The sequence below is a fragment of the Lynx rufus genome, unplaced genomic scaffold (assembly GCF_022079265.1).
Source record: "Lynx rufus isolate CCGP_SWC_20201006 ecotype Redwood Valley unplaced genomic scaffold, mLynRuf1.p SCAF_5, whole genome shotgun sequence".
NCBI lineage: Eukaryota > Metazoa > Chordata > Mammalia > Carnivora > Felidae > Lynx > Lynx rufus.
In genome coordinates, this window is record NW_025814867.1 from 103,999,384 (window position 1) to 104,023,958 (window position 24,575).

At 35.9% G+C, this 24,575-nt stretch overlaps 1 protein-coding gene across 7 annotated transcripts in view; it reads left to right on the forward strand.

Moving 5' to 3' along the window:
- CD47 (CD47 molecule) overlaps nt 1-24,575 on the forward strand; it is a 46,097-nt gene that overhangs the window by 16,712 nt on the left and 4,810 nt on the right. For 6 of the 7 annotated variants that reach the window (XM_047098625.1, XM_047098626.1, XM_047098628.1 and 3 more), the window contains exons 3-7: nt 2,759-2,848; nt 15,406-15,513; nt 16,856-16,948; nt 17,982-18,074; nt 18,895-18,987. In XM_047098625.1, coding sequence (XP_046954581.1) covers nt 2,759-2,848; nt 15,406-15,513; nt 16,856-16,948; nt 17,982-18,074; nt 18,895-18,987 — 477 coding nt within the window. The remainder of the gene's footprint in view (nt 1-2,758; nt 2,849-15,405; nt 15,514-16,855; nt 16,949-17,981; nt 18,075-18,894; nt 18,988-24,575) is intronic. The other variant, XM_047098631.1, reaches the window with a different exon arrangement.

Sequence of the window (24,575 nt, forward strand, 5' to 3'; positions counted from 1 at the left end):
AAACCTTCTAGTAAGTTTCAGTTAAGCATCTCTTAGGCAATAATATTTTTTATTCTATAATCCTACTTTCTGTATGTCACTGAAATGTTTCTCATACTTCTCATTATTTCGGCATAGAGGCTTGGAGTTTTCCAGTAGTCATTTAGTCTCTTTCACCATCTCACTCATGAAGTACTTCTATCACATGCCAGGTAATTGGTCATTCAGACATTTTACCTCAACATGTGACATGATGAAACTCTCTTCCTTCCCAAAGGTCTTGGTTTATTAGTAGGCAGTTCTAGTTGTAACTTAAGTCAAGCTAGAACTTGACATTCTGTAATTTCTCTCATGAAGAAGGCTGTGGTGTTTCTCTCCTAAGCTTGTTTTTCTCTAAGGTAGAAATCCCCAGTTCTTCTAGCCATTGCTTCTGTTTCAGGATCCCCATTCTAATCACCTTGCTTTGGAACAGTTCCTTGTTATGTGTTTAAATGTGAGGAGTGAAAATGAACTCAAGATTGTATTTGTGGATCACATGTTGCTTTCCTGCTACTACACAATTGCTGCAGCAACTTTATGATCAGTCCTGCTTCTTAATCCATTGTCTACATAGCTAGCAAAGATTTTAAATGAATCAGGTCATTTTTCTCCCCTGGATGAAGCTTTCGAATCACTTATCATTGTTCTTGTGATAAAATCCAAACTCTTATTACAAGCTATTAAGACCCAATATGACCTTACCCCAGGAGACTCTTCCCATCCCCTCTTGTATCATTAAATTCTAGCCACAGTGGCCACCATTTTGTTGCTTGAATTTGCTGTTCCTTTGGTGTCTCTTCTTCCCTGTCTATGTGGCGCAGATCCAGTTCCTCACCCAGAGACCTCTCCTTACTACCCACAAAAGTCTGATCTTCATTTCCTTCCCCTGCTCACGCTCATGGTCCTACTTGCCAAATTCACAGTGGGTCTTAAGTTTCAATAAGTATTTGTGAAATAAGTGAAAAATGAGTGGTCAGACCATGGTTAAACACATCTCTCATTAATAGGTTTCTGTCAATATGTTCTGAGATTATTTTGTTGCGTAGGCAGGGAGGTCAGTGAAAGAACATTTCATTGTTAGCTCATCTTGAACATACACTGTTCATGTTGATCAGATACTGGTTGTATTTTGAATGTAGAGGGCACAGGATTTGCTGTTGGACCAGGTATGGGGTGTCAGAGAAACCAAGGAGTCAGGGATGACAATAAGATTTTTGGCCTGATGAAATGGGGAAACCCTAGGGGGGAGGTTTGGTGGGGAAGTAGGGGGAGGGCTCTCAGAAATCTGTTTGGGACATGAAAACTTAAGATACTTAGGATTCTTAGTTCACTGTGCCTCAGTTCCCTCAGCATTAAGGAGGGGCTAACAGTTCCTCATATAATAATTGTGAGAATTAAAGAATTAATGTAGACAACTCAGAGAACGTAGATTAAGAATAGTCATTAGATCATAGAGCTTTTAAATCCTTTGGGCATTAGATACAAAAACCTAAGCATAATTTACAAAGATTTTTCCTGGTAGGAATTTTGGCCAAATTGAAATAGGTTTTCTTTGGTGTAGGAAGATACACAGTAATATAGTTGGAAATTACGGTATTGATTTAGAGTATCTGAAAAATCCATCTCTTGGTAGAAACCCAAAGTTTAAGATACGGTCTTCCATTCACTCACCAAACTATCTCATGATTAAACCTTTAGCAGTAAACCGTTGAGTCTCTAGTATATACAGGGCAAAATGCTCGATTCTGAAAGGTCATATCTCTAAGACAGAATTTGTAACGTTATTTTGTGTGGATCATTGCGAACGTTTATCAGGTTTTAACGTAAGAGTAGCACAAGAAATGCATGGCTATCGTGGTGGTACGAAAGCACACAAGATTCTTCACACTCCAATATGGAAAGACAGAGCCAGGGAGGATTTGAATGAATAGGGTTGGTTTCAGAGGAACACCAGTGCTTGCTTTGGGGCAGTATTGAGGAATGTTCTTCAGCAAGTCCCCATTGTAGAGGCAAACTTTGAAATGTTTTTAGTGCATTTGCTTAGCTTTATTGTTAGGGAAGAAATACCATGATAAAATCAGTGCATTAGTGTTAAGATATGATTCAATTTAATTTTTAAAAAGTTCTCAAGTTATTTGATATCTTAATGTCACGATTTCTTTCATATAGACTGTGTGACTATTATTTTCACTGTCTAGGTAACATGTGACCCACTTAACAGAAGCTTCCTGAATACCTAATGTTACAATCATTGTAGTGAAGGTTGACTGAGTACTTGGTACATGTCAAGCTTTGTTTTAAGCCCATTTCACGTTATTAGCTTTGTAAATAGTCATAACAGTCCTTCAGGGTATAGGTATTCTGTTGTACTGGGGTTAACAATTGAGGTCACTGAAGAACAGAGAGGTGTTAAGACTTTGTCCAGGGTCACAAAGCTTGTAACATAGAGTTAGCTTTCAAGCCAGCCAGAGCCCTGTTCTCAGCTGTGCCATACTGTCTTCTTCCACAAATCATAGGTTAGGGAAAACGTGGAAAACACACTTAAATTAGCTTCTTTTTTCATAAATAAAATTTGTTGTATAAGTAAATTATTTGTGTAATTTGTAATTATTTTAAGGCCACAGCTTTAATAAATTATTTTTATTTTCTATCTTTACAGTAAAATATATTGTTGACTATTCAATGGCAGGACTTAACATGATTGTAGTAAATATTAATTGCGATTTTGTTTTCTTCCCAGTTTCATGGTTTTCTCCAAATGAAAATATCCTCATTGTCATTTTCCCAATTTTGGCTGTACTACTTTCTTGGGGACAGTTTGGTATTGTGAGTAAGTATTTATTTCTATTTTTTGTTTATGTTTTAATGATGAAAAGATTATTACCTGACTTGTATTAAAAAGTGTGATAATGTGATAAATAAGAATATACAGTCTTAATATTCTTCTTGATTCATAAGTGGCTTTTTTTTTTAATTTCTTAAGAATGACTGGTGGGAATCCTAGCAATAACAATACCTTAAATTTATGTAGAGTTTAATATTTTCAGAGCATTTACACATATTATTTTGGCAAAGAGATGGTCACAGCCCACCTTAGTGTTAGGGTAGAATATTATACTTTTTATTTTCCCAGTTTGCACTTGTCCGTGTCCATGTGTTCATCAAAACCCCATTTGAACTGTGTGTTGTCATTCTTACTATGATTCTGTAAGGAAGTGGCCACAGGAAAATTGTGGTTTTGGATCGTGTTTTATTGTAATAATCACGTGACCAAACTTGTCAGGGAAAATCTTGATGCTATATCAGAATCAGCGTTAACAATGTAGAATGGTCACTACTAGGTGAAAAGGTAGTATGTATTCTGGTTGATGCTTATACTCAACCATATTTCCCTACTGGTTTGGTAAAAGAAATTTACTAAATTAGTGAAGTTCTGAGGTGACGGTGTAAACTTCTAAACTTTTAACATGTGAGATGTATTCCTCATCTCCCTTTCACACAGTGAGAGGTCAGTCATTGAAGGCCAGCAAGCATTTATACGAGGCAAGGTGTGAATGATGCTGATTTCATTTATTTCATTCTATAACTTTTAAAAAAGTAAAAAAAATAATAAAATGTGGTAGTGGATTGGCTTATTGTATATTTCATGAATTTCACTTTTACTCAGAAATCTAAAGTGATCTGAAAATGGAAGAGAGATGACTGATTATATATTCTAAGGGCTCTTCTCAATGTATCACACTCTGGAAATGCTTTGTGATTTCAAAGCTGTTCTCAACTTTTGTCTAAAAGGCAAAGAAAGGGAAGAAAAGGGCTAACAGTGACAACTGTCAAGACATTTCACAACTTTTATTTTGAAAAAAGTGTCTAGACTTCTTATGGAAATTTTCTTAGGATTTCGGTAAGTCTTTTATATTACGAAAAAGACTGATACAGCATCAAGACCTATTCAGTCTGTATTGATGTTAGGGAAAGCCTTTACCCTTATTGGCAGCCCCAGGCCTTAAGCCTATGTCATATGTTTGAAGTAGAGAATAGCCTTTTTTTTTTAAGATAATGAAATTATTTCACAACAGTGTGATTTGTTGCATTTGGTTTGATTGAAGTTTGCTGATCATAGCATTCTCATTAATGACATTACTTTTCATTGACTGAACCAGGAGTTAGCCTGTTTACTATCAGCCCTATTTTTACAAAATAAGCTTTACAATTTTTTTCTGACTTAAAAAATAATAAATACCACTTTAAGAACCCTTATACAAAATTGGAAATTATAGAGAAAAAAATAAAAATCTGAAGTCCTAGAACCTAGAAATAAACTATTATAGTGAATTTTCTTCTTCCCTTTCTGTTTTTTTCTATGTATTTTTGTTAACCTTTCTTTAAGAAGAAAAACCATATATGGACTGATGTAACTTACATACTTACATCCTAATTTCCCCCCTTGTTTTCAGAAAATTTTTTATAGCTGCCTATGCTCTACTTTTATGGATGCAGTATAATTTACTTAGCTCTCATCTTGATGGATATTAAGGATGTTTCCAAGTTTTTTGATACTATGAAAGTAATTCTGCTAAAGATAGGTAAGACTGGAAACAGCAGAGGTATTTTAAGGCTCTTGATACATACTGCCAAAATGTTTTCTAGAAAGTTTGTATCAATTACTTACAGATGAGAATATCTGTTTCTTTAATAAGTTTGTTTATTTTGAGAGAATGAGCAGGGGAGGGGCAGAGAGAGAGGGAAAGAGAGAGAATCCTAAGCACTATTACTGCAGAGCCTGACTCAGGGCTTGAACTCACATACTGTGAGATCATGACCTGAGCCAAAACCAAGAGTCAGACGCTTAACCGACTAAGCCACCCAGGTGCCCCAAGAATATCTGTTTTTTACCTCCGAATCCTGACATAATTATAATTCTAAAATCTTTGCTAGTAATTTGATGACAAAAAAAGCATCTTGTTTTAATTTTCATTTTTGTGTTAGGTTGAATGCTCTTTTTTTGTATTTATTCCACTGATCATATTTTAAAGAACATGCTAATTAAGCTAAGAAAATATTTTGATGGCAATTTTTTATTTAGGCTCTTCTTAGAACAAGTATATGTGGGGTGTGTGTGTATGTGTGGAGGAGGACCTATATATTTGATTCGCTCAGTCTGGACTCACATTTAAAGGTGTTTATGATAAGAACACCTATTTATTTGTGGAACTCTTGCTCTGTATGATAGATGCTGCGGAGCACATCTGCAGTCACATTTTCATCTCACAAGAACTCTGTGGGGGTAGGTACCATTGTTATTCCCATTTTGTAGAAAAATACGGAAGTGCAGGTAGGTTAGGCAGTTGGCCACAACCCCCCAGCTGTTCTCTGGTAGTACTGGGATTTGAACCAGTGCTATTTACCACTGCAGTATACTGCCTCCGTGTCTTGAACTTACTTTGAGAACTTTTTTTTTCCATGAAGAGTGAACCTATATGTGGGTACACATACTGAGTAGATGAAACTGTTACTGACAGAGCAGAATGTAGACCTACTTTGTTTTAATTTATTCAACAAATGTCTATTGACAGGGTGCCTACTGATTGCTAGGCATGGGCTATAGGCTCGAGATGTGGAAGTGAAATGCATATTGCCCCTGGCTTTGTAGCACCCACATTTCAGTTGAGGAGACATGTAAGTGTGCATGTTCTGTGCCTTCTGTCACATTTTTGGGATAGTTATGGATCTAAGTCTACCTTTTACTTTGGTATGTTTTCTAAGAGACCTCCTATTTATGGCCTAGAGATTCCACCAAACAGGAGAGCCCCTCTATTTTTCACTTGCCACTTGGTTATATGTTTTTTTACAGTGTGGTATCATGTAGCCCCTGAAGTATTAATAGTAACTCAGACCCATGACTTTCACTTTCTAGATTGCTAGTTCTCCTTAACTGTTTCAGATTACCATTTATAGTCTGTATTTGACCACTGGAGGATTTTCTCAGTGGTTTTCTGGTTCTGCATGTCAGTCTTTTGGTAGCCCAGGATTAAACTTGGACTTCCCATAGGCTAAACATGTAGTAAAGAACAGGTTGTACCTTCATTTTTAGGAGAAAGAGTTACTTTCTACCAGAAATGTATCTTGAACTGTATCTCAAGATGCGATTGATCCTACTGAGGAAGAAGCCTGAGAAGACTTTTAAACTGCTGAAGCCAAGCCAGGACTTGGTGAGCCCTAGACCATGTTTTGAAGACAAAGGTTTCTCACAGGGAAATGTTCCTGAATACCTTTGCCTTTATCTTTAACTCATAAACTTTTAAGCAGAATCTTAATGCTTAGCAAGCTCAGAGGTTACTAGAATCAAACACTGAGTCTCAACCAAAGTCACAAATCCCTAGTAGTATTATATTTGAGGCACTTTGTGTTTTTTTCTAAAACTATACCAACTCACAGTTTCCTGCTTGACAGTTTCCCTTAATGACAATTATGGTACTGGCTTGATTTCCAGGTTTCTTCTTTCTTAGTCTTTGACAACATACCAGGTAATTTCTATCATTTAGGTGTTTCATAAGTGGTTTCAAGTGTTACCCACCAAAATCTCAGGTTCCTATAGGGTTAAGATTCAATTCCATATCAGGAACTTACTAACATTCTGAAATTCTTTGAGTTAGGCATATACATTCTTACTTTTCCTTCCTTTGAACTTTTTACAAGGAGTCTTTCCACAAAACTGTGAGACAATAAACGTGACCAGGTAAGCTGAAACTTTGCAAAGCAATCTAAAATAAATGCAAAAAACTACTATTGCTCCACGACCTTTAACATTTTTGTCAAAACATTAAAACTTTTACTGTCAGTAATAACACTAGTAGGAAAGGAAAAAAAGTAATACTTAGTAGACGGTAAATTGAAACATCAAAAACATTGAGAATTAAAGTGTTTCATCAAGAGTAGTTGGAACAGTGCTTGCCTCCTTATTTTTTTTTTTTTTTTTACCATTTATTTATTTATTTATTTATTTTTAATTTACATCCAAGTTAGTTACATATAGTGCAACAATGATTTCGGGAGTAGATTCCTTAATGCCCCTTACACATTTAGCCCATCCCCCCTCCCACAACCCCTCCAGTAACCCTCTGTTTGTTCTCCATATTTAAGAGTCTCTTATGTTTTGTCCCCCTCCCTGTTTTTATAGTATTTTTGCTTCCCTTCCCTTATGTTCATCTGTTTTGTATCTTAAAGCCCTCATATGAGTGAAGTCATATGATATTTGTCTGTCTCTGACTATTTTCGCTTAGCATAGTACCCTCTCGTTTCATCCACATAGTTGCAAATGGCAGGATTTCATTCTTTTTGATTGCCGAGTAATACTCCATGGTGTGTGTGTGTGTGTGTATACACACCACATCTTCTTTATCCATTCATCCATCCGTGGACATTTGGACTTACCTCCTTCTTATTATAGAACTTTGAATACAGAGCAGGCATCTTTTTTATGCCTCAGTGAATTGTTCATACTCCTTTTTAAGTTGGGATCAGCTTCCAACATTTTATCCTTTGCATTTACAGGGTTACACAATATCTCCCACAATTTCTTTCATGTGAAGTTTTTTGCCAGAGTCACCGCTCTTGGGACATCTGTGTTCCTTTTGTCACAACCTACTCACTGTCCCCATTTATGCCAATAAGTTCACTTTTACTGAGTTTCTCTGACTGTATATCTAAAGTCCCTTGAATGGCAGTATTGTTGATATTCCCTCATCCAGTTGTTTCTTCTATGATGCCATTTACATTTTATTCGAATTTCACTTCCAACATTACCACTTTATATTTCTTTACTCTTTCATCTTTGTTGCCTGTTTCCTGCTTTGATAATCCATCATAAATTATCACACTGATTTATTACTGGGACACAACGAAGTTACACAACACCTGCTTTGCTGTCTGTGCATGAACTGAATAACAGGTGTTCAGTGAGCAGTCACCAACAGTCTTTGAAAGAAGTGACATGATTGGTCACTGATCATGATACACATCTGATATTAACAGGGTGATTTGTGTACTGAAGAGATAACAGTGAAGTTTGCACTTTATGCAAGTACTCAGTTAATTTATTGTGGTATTGCAATAACTGAAATTTCTACTGTAATTTGGGGGCATTTGTGTTATTTAAACCATGGCAACTGAAATTCATGCATATTGAAACTGAGCCAAGCAAGGACCACTGTAATTTATTTCATATTCATGCATTCTGGGCATCTTTCATGTCCTTTTCTAACTTTCTAGTCCTTGCTCAAAATTACTCCACAAAGATTTTGGTTACTGCTCAGAGGTATTTGGTTATATGTTCCTGTAGAAGTCATTGTTGCGAAATTCAAGGAAAAAAATTACCACAACAGCTTTGAGATCCTATTAAGACCTTGAATCCAATTTTTAGGACTATTTTATTGATATTGAAAGTAGTTAGACCGTGAGCACACCTAAAAAAATAACGTAATGGAACAGGGGATTTCTTTGTAGGTCAGAAAAATCATTCTGAAGAAGTGAGGATATATACTAATTTGCTCCAGGAAATTTCTATCCAGGAAGGTAAAATATTGGCACAATAAATACTATTACAAAGAATCATTCTGTGCCCTGGTTGATGGATACTATTAATAGGACTTTGTTATTAAGTTTCCTTTGAATTTCATTCACTAATCTTGGACTTAGAGTGCCTTCCCTTGGTCCTTTCCACATAATTATCACACTGTGTTATTAAATGTTTTTATGCCCTGGTTTTATTGTAGGAAGAACTGAACAAAACTGTAGCTTGGCAGTGTACTCTTGTAGAAATGTAATTGTTATTCCTTCGACTTTTTACAAATTCAAGCATCCCAGCTTCCTGCATATACTCTGAAGTTATGGCACCATCCATAAGATCAGGGAACATTTGGAACCAAGGAAAGGAAGTTACTGTGTTGGACATCCTCTTCTTTAATCTTCTGTATTCAAAGTACTTTCTGTACAGTGCCTGGGCTTTTTTATTTCGGCGTCCTATAGACCAGGAATGTGATTTTTAGTCAGGATTCATTTTTACCAAATTGTTTCATCAAAGCCAGTTGGATAGTGCATGCAGTTTATTGTAAAATCCTTTACTTGCCTTTTGGCAAGTAATCAGTTTATAATGGGTATTCAAATTCTGTTTTCTCCAGCACCAGATTCACATAGCCTTTGTTATTTTTTTTATGAGTATGTTAAATATTTGTAAAGTATTAATTTAATTAAATAATTAAAAATTTGGAAATTGTAATTTCACTTTCAAAGTGATTGGATGTGTTTTATCCTGCATCAAAGACAATATTGATTTGCAGCTGAACAGATACCAAAAAGATCTTACAATTACTCTCCTAAAGTTGTCAGAAAATAATGAAGTCAGACATGTCTCCCTTTATGATTTCTTCTTAATCTGGTATGCATTACATCTCGCTGGTTAGCCTTCTTATCTGACCACTAACTCACTGACCACTCAGTAGAGGAAACATCTAAATGTCATGCCTTTGAGCAGATATCGCATTCATAGATTTGAGGGTTTGTTGGTTGGATAGACTGAGGTCTTTGTAGATCTGTATGGGCATATTGAATCCTGTCTTTGGAATATCATGAAAACTAGGGTGACAGCTTTTATTTGATCTCCAAGTTGATCCAGTAATTTCACTATATTTTATCAACCACAGCCTGCATTTTTTTCTTGTATGTCCTTTCTGTTAGTCACAAGGAGACAAGAAAACCTAAATGGACTATGTATTCATGACATTAGCTGTTGTTTCAGGTGGTTAGAGGGACATGTCTTTTTTTTATTCACATTTGAATTTGAAGATTAAATACATAAAGGGGCTTTCTTAGGCTAGAGGAGACCCACACCTTTTACTGAACTGGGAAAGAAAGCCAGGGAATAACATTCCATCAATCGCTTCTCTCTTACCCCTAACACACACATACAGGTGCACACGCATGTACACACACACACACACACACACACACTAGAATGTAAGGGCTTTGAGGCAGAAGTATTTGGGTTTTTTGTTCAATGCCAGCACTTAGAATAGTGATTATCACATGGTAATGCACCATTATTGTTGCATAATCTTCTACTTGTACCTTGATTTCATTGATAGGATTTCAGCTAAGAAAAGGGCTTGCTACATTGTCGGTACATAGTAAATATTTCTAAAACAAACAAATTAATCAGCCTCGCTCATTTCTGAGAAGTAGCTGGCTATATTTAATTATTTTATAGAATATGTAAAAGGGGAAAATTTTAGAATTCCTAATTTATTGTCAAAAATATAATAGTTCTCCCCCATATATTTGGTACTCCTTTGTCAGGCAGCATTAGGGTTATAAGTTTTTGTTAAAAATATAAATACTGACAACACCAAATGCTTATGAGGATGTAGAGCAGTAGGAACTCTCATACATTGCTAATGGGAATGCAAAATGGTACAGCCACCTTGGAGGACAGTTTGGCAGTTTCTTTAAAATCTGAACATGTTCTTCCCATATAATCTGGCAGTTGTGCTCCTTGATATTTATCCAAGTGGAGTTGGAAACTTACGTCCACACAGAAACTGGCACACAGATATTTATGGCAGCTTTACTGTTCTACAACAGGTGAGTGGATAAACTGGTACATCCATACATGGATATTATTCAACAATGAAAAGAAATGAGCTCTCAAGTTGCCATGAAAAGAGATGGGGGATACTTAAATACATATTATTAAGTGAAGTCAATCTGAAAAGGCTGCATACTTTATGATACCAATTATAAGACACTCTGAAAGAGCCACAGTTGTGGATATAATAAAAAGATGAGTGATTGCCAGGGAAGGGGCTAGGGGTGGAGGAGAAATGCATAGGCCAGAGCACAGGATTTTTAGGGCAGTGAAGTTACTCTGTACGATATAATGATGGATAGGTGTCATTATACATTTCTATAAACTCAAGAACATACAACAAGAGTGAACCCCTACGGTAAACTAGGGACTTTGGATGATTAGGATGTGTCAACATAGGTTTATCCTTTGTAGAAAATATACCATTTTGATGAGTAATGTTGATAATGGGGAAGGTCACTCGTGTTTAGGAGTAGGGTATATATGGGAATTCTCTGTACCTTCCTTTCATTTTGTTGTAAACCTAAAACTATACTAAAAAAATAAAGTCTTAAAACATAAGGAGTGTTATTGTCTTATTTTATTTTTTGTATTGATTTCAGTACTTTTAGCTGAGGAGAATCTTTTAACACGTGCTGATTTTTAAAATTACATAGATTTTAAAAATCTATGCTAAACAACCAGGAAGTTTGATAAGAGCCTGCAGTTAAGGTCAGAAGAATGAAACTGGACCACTTCCTCACACCATACACAAAAATAAATTCAAAATGGATGAAAGGCCTAAGTGTGAGCCAGGAAACCATCAAAATCCTAAAGGAGAAAACAGGCAACAACATCTTTGACCTTGGCCGTAGCATCTTCTTACTAGACACATCTTTGGAGGCAAGAGAAACAAAAGCAAACATGAACTGTTGAGACTTCAAGATAAAAAGCTTCTGCACAGCAAAGGAAACAATCAACAAAACTCAGAGGCACTCTGTGGAATGGGAGAAGACATTTGCAAACAGCATAGCTGATAAAGGGTTAGTATCCAAAATTTACAAAGAACTTATCCAACTGAACACCCAAAAAACAAATTATCCAATTAAGAAATGGGCAGAAGACCTCAAAAGACATTTTTCCAAAGAAGACATCCAGATGGCTAACAGACACATGAAAAGATGCTCAATATTGCTCATCACCAGGGATATACAAATCAAAACCACAATGAAATAGCACCTGACACTTGTCAGAATGGCTAAAATTAGCACAGGAAACAACAGATGTTGGCAAGGATGCAGAGAAAGCGGAACCCTCTTACACTGTTGGTGGGAATGCAAACTGGTGCAGCCACTCTGGAAAACAGTATGGAGTTTCCTCAGAAAGTTAAAGATAGAACTACCCTACAGCCCAGCAATTGCCCTATTAGGTATTTAACCAAAGGATACAAAAATACAGATTCAAAGGGACACTTGCACCCCAGTGTTTATAGAAACACTATCAACAATCACCAAACTATGGAAAGAGCCCAAATGTCCATTGACCAATGAATGGATAAAGAAGACGTGGGATACACACAGACACACACACACTGGAATATTACTCAGCCATCAAAAGGAATGAAATCTTGCCATTTACAAGAATGTGGATGGAGCTAGAGTGTATTACACTAAGTGAAAGTCATCAGAGAAAGACAAATACCATATGATTTTACTTGTATGTGGGATTTAAAAAACAAAACAGCACGTGGGAAGGGAAAAAAAGAGGGAAACAAGCCATAAGAGACTCTTTACTGTAGAGAACAAACTGAGGATTGATGGAGGGAGCTGGGCAGGGGGATGGGCTATAAATGGGCAAGGGGGCATTAAGGAGGGTACTTGTGGTGAGCATTAGGTGTTGTAAGTGAAGAATAACTAAATTCTACTTTTGAAACCAATATTACACTATTGGCTAACTAGAATTGAAATAAAAATTTGAAACAAAATTGTCAGAATATTAAAAGAAAATAAAGTCTATTAGATTTGAATTACAAAAAAAGGCACATTGTATCATTTTTCTTAATGCTAAGTGGGAAATTACTTGAATTTATTTTCTTTGATACATTTAAAGTTTTTATAGGTTTGATAAATAAGAGTAATTATACTTAATAAAGGGCCAGAAAAAATTACCAATAAAAGATCCTTGAGATTATTGGGTTCTCTGACATCTATATCAGATTCCTGACTTTTTAGCTACACTGAAAACTTTGACAGCTGACTTAGCAACAAGGTGCTTTCTCCATACTTGCTGTAGGACCTGCATAGGCACCATTGTGAGCAAGAAAATGAGTCAAAAGAATTTGTTTTTATAGGTTCACTAAAGGTATATAGAGATGAACTCCTTCATTGCCTGTGGTTACATAAGTAGACTCCACTGATATTTTTGATAGAAATGGCTACTTAATTTAAGGAAGAAGATAGTATCCTTGAAAATAAGTAGTAGTTGAACTAATTAACAGGAACAACAGCTATCTGGAACATGTAGTGCATTTATATGCAAAGGTTTGAAAAGTGGTGGTTTATTTTTGTGACTATTGTTGGCATTATTTTTCTCCTAAAGCTCTTCTGAGTCTGAAAAGGTGGAATTTTATATGAGGTTCACACTCTTATTTTTGTTAAGAATGATATGTCTGCCTCTTTGCATGAATTTGTACTGTACTTCGAGGTGAATTCTTGCTACGTGACCTTAGTAACTCTTTTATGTGTTGAATTAAACCAGAGTCTCATAAATGTTTGATTGATTGTGAGGTACGTTTGAAACACAACTTCTATTTTATAACCCTTTTGCAGAACTTTCAGGCTCTATTTAGATAACAGTATGCATGGGATTAAATCAGAAATCTGACATATGTCTAGAGAAAGTTTTCTTTTTTTAAACCATATTTGTGCCTTTTGTGACCTATACATGGAATTTCATCCTAAACAGTGTTTGAGCCTAGAAAATAGGGAAGATGTGAACACTGGTGCCCTGTAATAAGTCAGGAACATGATTGAATCATAGTCACGTAAGTTTCAAGGCTGGATGAGTCAAATGAAATCTTGGGTAACTTGCCATATTGATTCTCTTTTCTGATGAACGTGGATTTGATTACTCAGCTTCAGGACTGGTTATTGCTTAGCCTTCCATATCCCCCTGAAGAGAATAAAGTTGAGGTTACAATCTAAAGTATGATTACAACCTAAAATAGGTAGGGAGTTAAAAAATCTTCAGGTGCCTGCATTGTATCTTAACATCTTAACCATAGATTATAATGGAATCCTAGGTTATAATACCTTATACATAGATTTTGTTATGGTCATTTAAGGGTTTATTTGTTGTTTTTAAAGTTATATTTAATTATAAATAAACATTTATAGTTAATAATGTATAAATATATATATTTATAGTTTGTCATTTTAGTTGAAGCAGATTAAATGCTAAATATAACATTTAAAAAATCTTCACCTCAGTTCAGTCACTCATTGATTAATGGCATGGAAAATATTGTGTGTATGAAACAGCAGAATTTCTGTCATACACTCTGCTACTCAGCCTCCTTTTAGGTTACTTTAACAACTTTCTTGGTGAAAAATTAATATTAGCCAAAACAGAACCCAAAAGGTGAATGTATAGCAAAAGAAATACAGTTAACTCTTGAACAACATGGGTTTGAACTCTGTGGGTCCACTTATATGTGGATTTTTTATGGTCCAATGCTATATATATATATATATATATATATATATATTCCCTTCCTTATGATTTTCTTAATATTTCCTTTTCTGTAGCTTACTTTCTTATAATTCAGGACATGATACACCTAACATACAAAATATGTATTAATCGCCTGTTTATGTTATTAGTGAGGCTTCTAGTCAACAATAGGCTATTAGTGGTGAAGTTTTGGGGGAGTCAAAAGTTTTATACTTGGATTTTGGACTGCAGATGGTGAGGGAGGTCAGTGCTCCCAACACCTGTGTTGTTTCAGGGGGCAACTCTAATATTTTTAGGCTTATCCATTATATTCTTTCAAGGAAGGTATTAGATACTTGACAATAGAGCTAGCACCAAAAACAGGAACACATATGATGAGTGCTATTGAGTATTCGTAGTTTATTTTTATACAATTATTTTAATTGAACAATGTAAACATGTTTTACCCTCAGGATACCAAAAGGGTCTGATGTGTCTAGTGTTTATTCTACTTTTTCAAAACAATCTAGAATTCCAAATGCTTTCCTAATTTTATATTTTACTAAGTACCCAGTTATTTCTCATCAGTGTATGTATATCAATTGTAAACCTGAGGCAGTTTTGATCCTCAGGGGACATTTGACAATGTCTGGAGACATTTCTGATTGACACAACTTGGGGGCCATTCATGGCATAGAGTGTGTAGAAGCCAGGGATACTAAACATTGTATAATACACGGAACAGAGCTATCTGGCCCAAAATGTTAATGATGCCTTAATTTAGAAAGCCTGATGTATATACCTTCATTCTTTAAATATAGGGGAATAAAGCATCACCTTTAAATTTAGTATCCATATTTATACTGCCATGACAATAATTTAGATAATGACTTATGAAAAAGATTTGAGGTAGCTTCACATGATAGGAGGGAGTTGTTCCTCAAAGATTATTCAGTTACAGTAAGTTACAGTTTATCTCTGCATTTCATATGTTACAGAAATGGCTTTACTTTTTGTGATTGGGTTCATGTAATTCTTTGTGTTGTTTTTTTTTTAAGCACTTAAATATAAATCCAGTCTCATGAAGGAGAAAACCATTCTTTTATTTGTTGGTGGACTAGTGCTCACTATAGCTGTCATTGTCGGAGCCATTCTTTTTGTCCCAGGTAAGATACACAGTTATATGAGTGAGGCAGGATTGATGGAAATGAGGACCCGGGGGCAGTGGGGTGTGGGGGGGCTCATAGGGCTGTTGTAACACATTTAAAAGTGTAGAAATTTTCTCACAGTTCTGGAGGCCATAAAGCTGAACTAAAGATGTCCTCAACACCATAATCCCTCCTGAGGCTCTTGGGGAGAAACCATTCTTTGCCTCTTCTGGCTTCTGATGTTTGCTGGCACTCTGTAGCTCCTTGGCTTATGGCACCATAATTTCCATTGCTGCCGCAGTAGTGTCTTTGTCAAATCTCTCTCTGCCTGTCTTACAGAGACACTTGTCATTACATTTAGGGCCCACCTGGATAATCCAGGATAAACTCCTCCTTTCAGGATCCTTAACTGAATCATCCTTTGCTATATAATGTAATATTCTTTTGCCATAGAAGTTAATATTCACAGGGCCATCATTCACCCCACTGCAGAGGCAGACTTCATTTGCCAAGACCTGGAAGTGGGGATGGGTGTAGGAAACAATTCTACCTGAAACCACTTGTTTTTGGAAGATGGGAGTGGAAGGGGGAAGAAAGGGAGTGCAGCACATGGAAAGATGGCAGATATGAGCTGGGACCCACAGTGCAGACTGGAGAGATCTGTCATTGCTTTGGAGCTAGATACAGTACAGTGTACTGTTTAGGAACATAAATTTGGCAGCTCTGTTTGCCTCTGGAGTTAGGACACCGGGAGGACGAGAAGAGTTGAGAAGATAACTTGAAAGAACAACTGTTTTGACTTTGGGACAGATTGAACACAGCAAGTAAAGGGAATAGTAAGAGGGACTCCCAAGTTTCTCACTGGAATTCTGTGGGTAGTTGAGGCAAAGCCAAGTCAGGGTTTCCACATGTTGAGACTTAGATGTTGACATTTAGTAGATGTTTTAAGTTTGGTCTTAATAAAAAAATAGTTGTGGGGTGCCTGGGTGGCTTAGTCGGTTGAGCATCTGACTTCAGCTCAGGTCATGATCTCACGTTTTGTGAGTTCAAGCCCCACATTGGGCTCTGTGCTGACAGCTCAGAGCCTGGAGCCTGCTTTGGATTCTGTGTCTCTCTCTCTCTCTGCCCCTCCCCTGCTCACGCTCTGTCTCTCTCTATCTCAAAAATAAATAAAACATTAAAAAATAAAATTAAAAAATAGTTGTTTTGTGTGAAGTTTTGGGAGAAATATGTTTTTGAACCTTTTGCAGTTTGTAAGAGTAGTATTGAGATTAATACACTTAGTAACTTTGAGTACTTTAACTTCCTGTAAAGTAGGAAGTACACAGGATAATATTTTTAATGTTATTTTTATTAACAGGTGAATATTCAACAAAGAATTCTTGTGGACTTGGTTTAATTGTGGTTCCTACAGTGATTTTAATATTACTTCAGTACTGTGTGTTTATGATAGGTAAGTATATGTTATAGCATGATTTTGTCTACCTTTTTCTTTTTGAAAACATTTTTGGTTAAAATATTTCTTGTATGATTTTCTTTTTTTCTTTTTTTCACAACTTAATAAAAGTCGGCTTATGTTCTTAGTAACACTCTCCCTGTGTGGATTAATTTTAAGGTTAACTTAGGTTTTCAGGGCATTCTATTATTTAATAAAAAGTAATTTTCATATATATTTGATGCTAGCCAGTGGATTTTTAAAATTATGTTATATAATTTCTTAATGATTATCTTCATATTTTTATTTCAGTTTTTTCAAGTTATAAGCAGACATTAAACATGCCCTTTCTCTTCTTTTGCTAAGCCTGTCTTAAAAAATAGTTCTACAAATTAGGGTTATCGATTATAAATAGAAATATATCTTTTTTAGTTATTGGCAAATCTCAACATTGTAGTTTTAAAAGATGATGCAAGTATCCAAATTGTAATTGGTATAATCTTCACTGCATTTTTGGAGTCAATCACTAACATATTTTTGTTATTATTACAGTCTGTTTTTTCCTATTTGCACATTTAACTCGGTCTTTGAGCTTATCTCTGGCTTGGTGTACATTGGAAAGTTATTAATTTGTTATAAAATCACGGATCTAGGCACACGAGACAGAGGTTATGATGTTTACAGCAGCATGTTTTGCATAATGGTTCTCTTTGCTAGAGTAATTTTATGTGCATGTGGTGAAGTCACGCATAATAGCCATTCATACTGTAAAATGCACAAATGTGGTAAAAGCAGCATTGTTCTAAGGTTTGGGGTAAAAAGCACCAGTCCAGCTCAGCTCACTGTGAAAATAAAAGACTGCTGAACGTGTGACTCTGGAACAGACTACTTGTGTGAAAAGGCAAAGTTTAAATCGTTGGGAAAGAATCGAGCATCTCATAAGGAAATCCAGAGTCAGTGTATGGTCACTGGATGTTATTTTTGATTGCACAAAATACAAGTCGGTATGATTGCTTCTTAAATGCTCTCAACCCACTTTTTCTTTCTTCAGGTGTTTGGATGTCTTCCTTCACCATCGCCATATTGATCCTTCAGGTACTGGGCTATGTGCTCTCTGTGGTTGGACTAAGCCTCTGTGTCTCAGGTAAGGGTTACGTTCTTCTCTCATCCCAGTTTTTCTTACTACAGATTTCTCTTGGACAGAGCTCTTCTTCCTCCTCTCCTTCTTCTTCTTTATCCATTCATCCATTCCCCTATTGAAGGACATCCTGCTGCTTTCAGTTTTTGATGATTAAGAATAAAGCTACTATAAACATCCATGTGCGTGTTTTTGTGTGGACATAAGTTTTCAACTCCATTTAAGTAAATACCAAGGAGTGTGATTGCTGGGTTGTTATGTTAAGAACATATTTAGCTTGTAACGAATTGCCAACCTATCTTACAAAGTGGCTGTGCCATTTTGCATTCCCACCAGCAATGAATGAGAGTTCCTGTTGCTCCACATCCTTGCCAGCATTTGGTGTTGTGGGCTTTGTGAGCTTTCTTTTTTTAACTCTCATTTTTTCCCCACTGAGAGTAGTGCTTTCCATATTGCCATGAGAATATTGGCTGTATATGGCTTGTGGGCTGATTATTCTAGCAGCCAAACTGCTGTGCCTATATTTGTGGGAGAATTTTTTAAATAACCAGCCTCTAATTGGTTGGAACTTAAGGCTTTACACACTATTTTCTATTAGTCTTGATGTGATAAGGCACATGTTATGCAAACAAAATCTTTTGTCTTTTAATAATTTGGAGGCATTTCACTGAGTTAATAATGATGAATATATGTAGGTAGTTTTTGTTTCTTAATAATTAGAAAAAGACTTACTCTCCTTAAAACTTGATTTATTGTTGTTTGTTCTTTTAAAAAGATAACTTATTTCATGTAGATTTTTAATGTAAAATCTCACTTGTTTTTACAGAGTGCACCCCAGTGAACGGCCCTCTTCTGATTTCAGGTTTGGGTATTATAGCTCTAGCAGAATTACTTGGATTAGTTTATATGAAACTTGTTGGTAAGTCAATCTTATTTTTTGTTAGCCTGTGCCGAGAATTTCAGTTATATAATTGAAATATAACGAATGTAATGCTTTGATTGGCTCTTACGGTTTGACTAAAGAAATTTATCAGTTTTCCCAAAAACGAGAATATATCATGAATGCAGCTGTATTTCTTAAATAATAAAATTGGAATGATTTGGGGGTAATGAAAGAGGGTAGAAGTAATATGAATTAATGACAATTTTAGATTATAAACTATTTTTTAAAAAATGGCTTTATGTTTTAGAATGTATAAACTATACTAGCTAAAAGGAGAAAATATTGAGGATTCGTTTTATATTTTTTTTATTTTTTATTTTTTTATTTTTATTTTTTTTTAACGTTTACCCACTTTTTTAGAGACGAGACAGAGTGTGAGCAGGACAGGGGCAGAGGGAGGGGGAGACACAGAATCTGAAACAGGCTCCAGGCTCTAAGCTGTCAGCACAGAGCCTGAAGTGGGGCAAAGATTCATTCTAATAGAAAAAGGTTTTTAATTGTCCCATTGTTTCTATGAGAGACCTAGTTGTTACTTGCTCTTCTTGCAGATTGTTTATAGACCTTGGCTCCCCTAAGTAGACAGGTTGAAATTCAAAATCTGTCACTTTTGTTAAAAGAACAGTGTCTTTTGACTTTACTTGACTTTAAAATATTTTTACTTAAGAGACTCTTAAATATAGGGAACAAACTGAAGGTTGCTGGAGGGAAGGGGAATAGGGGAGATGAGCTGAATGGGTGATGGGTACCAAGAAGGGCACTGTTGGGATGAGCACTGGGTGTTATATGTAAGTGATGAATCATTAAATTCTATGCCTGAAACCATTAACACACTATATGTCAACTAACTTGGATTTCAATAAAATTAAAAATACAATACAATAAAATAAAATAAAACCTCCCAAAACAACAACAGCAACGAAACGAATATAATAAAAACATGGAGCTTTAAAATTTAGGCTTTTGCTACCTTTTAATTAATTAATTAATTAATTAATTAATTTTTAAAATCCAGTATAATTAACATACAGTGTTATGTTAGTTTCAGGTACACAATATTAATGACTCAATAGTTCTATACATTATTCAGTGCTCATGATGAGGAGTGTGCTTTTTACTTCCCTTTGCCTATTTCCCCCATCCTCCACCCACCTCCCCTCTGGTAACCACCAGTTCTGTATAATTAAGAATCTTATTTTTGTTATCTCTTTTTTCCTTTGTTTTTGTTTCTTAAATTCCACATATCAGTGAAATCATATGGTGTTTGTCTTTCTCTCACTGACTTATTTCACTTAGCATTATACACTCTGGATCCTTCCATGTTGTTTTTACTACCTTTAAAATAAATGGTTAGTAAGTTGGAATTAGCTAATTTTTTTGAATTTCACATTTAATCTGCCAATTTTCAAATAACAGATGTCTATATAAATTCTTATTTTTTATACATAGAGGCAGATGCTTTTAGGTAGTATGTTGTCTGATTTAAGCTAAAAATGTTCCCTACAATTGGTTTACATTAGTATCCCTTTAAAAAAGTTGTTTTTTGGGGCGCCTGGGTGGCGCAGTCGGTTAAGCGTCCGACTTCAGCCAGGTCACGATCTCGTGGTCCGTGAGTTCAAGCCCCGCGTCAGGCTCTGGGCTGATGGCTTGGAGCCTGGAGCCTGTTTCCGATTCTGTGTCTCCCTCTCTCTCTGCCCCTCCCCTGTTCATGCTCTGTCTCTCTCTGTCCCAAAAATAAATAAACGTTGAAAAAAAAAAATTTTAAAAAAAAAAAGTTGTTTTTTTTATTTAAGCAGTAAACCAGACTCTTAAAAATTTTGTCAAAATAATCAAAAGTTGCCAAATAATAGAGTAAAAAAAAAATCAGTGTTCTGCTTTAGGTGAACTTTACTGTGTTTCAAAAATTATATGAACCTTGAATTGTTAGTCAAATAATTTTCCATATGGCTTACATAATATTGTCAAAGAAACTTTACCTTTGTTTCTTAACCTCAGCTTTTGCTGACTGATCATTGAGTTCAGTTTTGTTACATATTCTTTTGTCCCTATCTAGTTAATGCTTGTTAGATAAACAAAATACTTAACTAAAATCTCCCTATCTTTGGTTTATGTGTTCTCATAAATCAGAGTTGTTTCCTCAATGAAATTTTCTTAGTTCATGACTCACAGGTCCATAAAATACAATGAAGACCTCTCAGCCCAATGGTAGTAGCTATCATGAACATCACATTATGAATGTTGATACATATTCTATTTTTGTTGAGTATTCCAGTCCCCATTTGTGTGGTTCTTGAAGTTGATACTGCTAGTTACATTGCTCTGTGTGAATGTTTGAGAATACAATGTTCTCCTCAATATTCCTACAACATGATGTAGTATTAGGTGTCTTTGATGGCTCTTTGTTCTGTTTATTCCTCATTGTCTGGATCATCCTCCCTTTTTTTAAATGTTTGCTTATTAGTTTTGAGAGAGAGCACGCACGTGCGTGGGGAAGGGACAAAGAGAGAGTGGGACACAGAATCTGAAGCAAGCTTCAGGCTCTGAGCTGTCAGCACAGAGCTGGACATGGGGCTTGAACTCAAGGACTGTGAGATCATGACCTCATCTGAAGTCAGACACTTAACCGACTGAGCCACCAGGCACCCCTGGATCATCCTCCCTTTTATTGCCTTGCTCCCCATGCCTTCCATGTCTAACAAAGAATGATGTTCAGTAGAATTGCCAACAGGTCTGGAATGCCAACTCAGGTGGAAATAGGCATTGTCTAGCTACCACCTCCTGGGTCCTGTCTCTCCCTTCTCCATAGCATATCTCCCAAAGAAGCTTGGGAAACCAGTGTAGTAACACACACACTGTTCTCATGTGAAAAATCGAAGTGAAAGTAAAATCCTAAAAGAGTTCCCCCAATTTTTTCTTTATCATAGTTTAGCATATAAATATTTATATGTTAAGAATTTAGTCCAATTTTATTGACATTTTGAGAATATTCTAAATTAACTTTCCAAATCAACTTGTCTAATGCCAGAATTCAGAGGCACACCTTCGGTCAGTTGAAGGGCAAGAAGAGAAAAGGTACAGGAAAGTTGCTCTTTAGATAATGTGGTAGAATAGGAAAATTAGTGTGTTTTTGTTATATAATCTGTGTAAATATCAGTATATGTAACATTAAGGTTGCAAATTTTAGCATTTTTATCAGGGGGCAAGTAATTGTGTTTCCAAAATAAATTTTACTCATTGTGCTCTGTTTTGGAAAAGCTTAATGAATGTGTCTTGACTTAAATGCAATAAAATTCTCAGATTTTGTTGTTGTTAAAATCCAAGCTATCTTTTTTAAGAGTAAGTTAATGGCCCTATGAGAATTTTAACTTTGTTATTTTTATTATTTCCAAGTTTAAATTTGTAGCCTTAATTGTTACTTTAGAAGTAAGATTTTAACTTTCACTTTTTATGGTCTTTTGAAACTGTTGGATTTTTTTTTTATTACTGGAAGTATTTAAGTTTTACAAAATGAAATTGGGGTTGGAAACAAGAATAATGTGAATCACATAGAAAATTAAATACTGCTAACTAAACTCACTAGAATTAGGCTTGTTGATTATATGGGGCATTTATATCCATTATTTATAAGAGTCCATACTTGTTCATTTTGTTTTCCTTTTTTTTTAAGCCATTACCAGTTCAGTATAAAGACATATAATTATGTTTTGTTATAAATCAACCTACTAGTAATCAAAAACCAGATTTATCACAACATATCACTTGTTTTAGAATGACATGGAATGAATATATATAAGTGATATTTTATAGTTCACTGTTAGGATGTTAGGAAGAGGTAGGTCTGCTATCAGTAGGAAAAATATTTCTGAGAATTCAAAATGTAGAAATATATTTGTGTCATGTCATCAGATGTTTCAGGGAGAGAAGAACAAATCAGGAAGAAACCTTGCAAGGGGGCTCATATGGAATCCTTAAAGCTTGTGGCTTAAAAATAAATAAATATATGTATTTAAACTACATATATATGTGACTACACACACACACACACACACATATACACATATGTATGTATGTGTGTAGTGCCTTAGGCATGGTAAGAACAGATAAACCACAGCCATTTTGTCACCTCGGTCATATGTGTGTGAGAGAGAATTAACTCAAGTGAAAACTCAAATTAGCTTTTGCACTTCTGGGTTTTATACTACTACTAGGGAGAGCACAGCTGACTGGTATCCCAGCTCTTATTTTCCAGAATGGTCTAGCCAAAATGTGATGTTCCCTGGACCTGAGAATTGGAACTCAGAAACTATTCTTTACACATTATTAGGATAGAAAAGGAGTTACTTGGAAGTTCTTAATATTAATCCTGATAAATAAATTTATGATTTCAAAAATATAGCTCTAAAATCTTACCTCTGATCCTTCACGCTACCAGTCAGAAATTTGCACAGCTGTTCAGTTTTCTTTTCTTGGATAGAACATAGAGTCATGGTTTAGTTGAAGTGATTTGTATATATACGTAACTACTGTGATGATCCCTAATGAAGTTCTATAATTCTGCTTGGCTTCTTTTGAGAGGCTGCTAAATGTGATTCACCCATATTCCCAACCCATTTCACTCCATACTACTTTAGAAAGTGGTTTCCTTGTTTGGCTGCAAGGACCACACCGCTGCCCCCGTGCCTCCTGTAAGGGAGATTTACTTTAAAGCCACACGTGACACTAGCAGAGATGGGGATCTCTTGAGAACTGAGATATAACCAGACCTCACAGGGGCTGAGACAGTAAGCCATTTAGGAATTAGAAAGTTCTGATACATCTCTACAAACTGAATCATCGTGTTGCCCTCTGAGTAACAAGAGTTAGTCAGTGCCCATCTGCAGATTATACTGTGAGTTCCTTTCTGGTTCTTTCCCTAAGAGCTCATCCTCTCCTTTATGGCCTCATCTTATATTTTGTTCTTGTCTTCTCCTTGGTAGTTTCTCTTATGTTTGTCTCTAATCTTTGAGCTTCTCTCCCAGCTTGCTTTCTGTCTCCTTGTCACCTTCCTTTCCATCACCAACTTTCTGGTCTACTTTCTCTTTCTCCTCTTCAGGTCCCAGTGGGAGAGAAAAACTTTTCAGGCTAGTTAGTCCCCATGGTCTCTGTTTGAGAGAGCCTGTTGGCTTCTGGCTGGTTTCTACATTGGCTGTCCTTGCGTGGGGTCTCACTCCCATTGCCCATCAGCTTTGGAAGCTTGGTAGGGGTGAATGTGGAGGAGGAATGGTAGTAAGTAAAGAGCACAGAACACTAGAGCGGTTCTGGGGCCCTGCATCAGTAGCTCACAAGCAAATTCAGCCTTCCATCCAATCCACAGGATAATGTAATTGACTATCCCATAGCATTACCCTCCCACCAGCCTGTTCACAGGATGTTGCTGGTTCATGCTTTCATACATATAGGACTCTGATTTAGGACTGGCTTCCGCTGCGCTGGGTCCTTCTCACTTGGCTTTTGTAACGAAGTTCTCTCTTTCTCCCTATGCAACTGAAGTAAATGTTTTTCCCCTCTCTCTTTCTCCATGCCCTGTA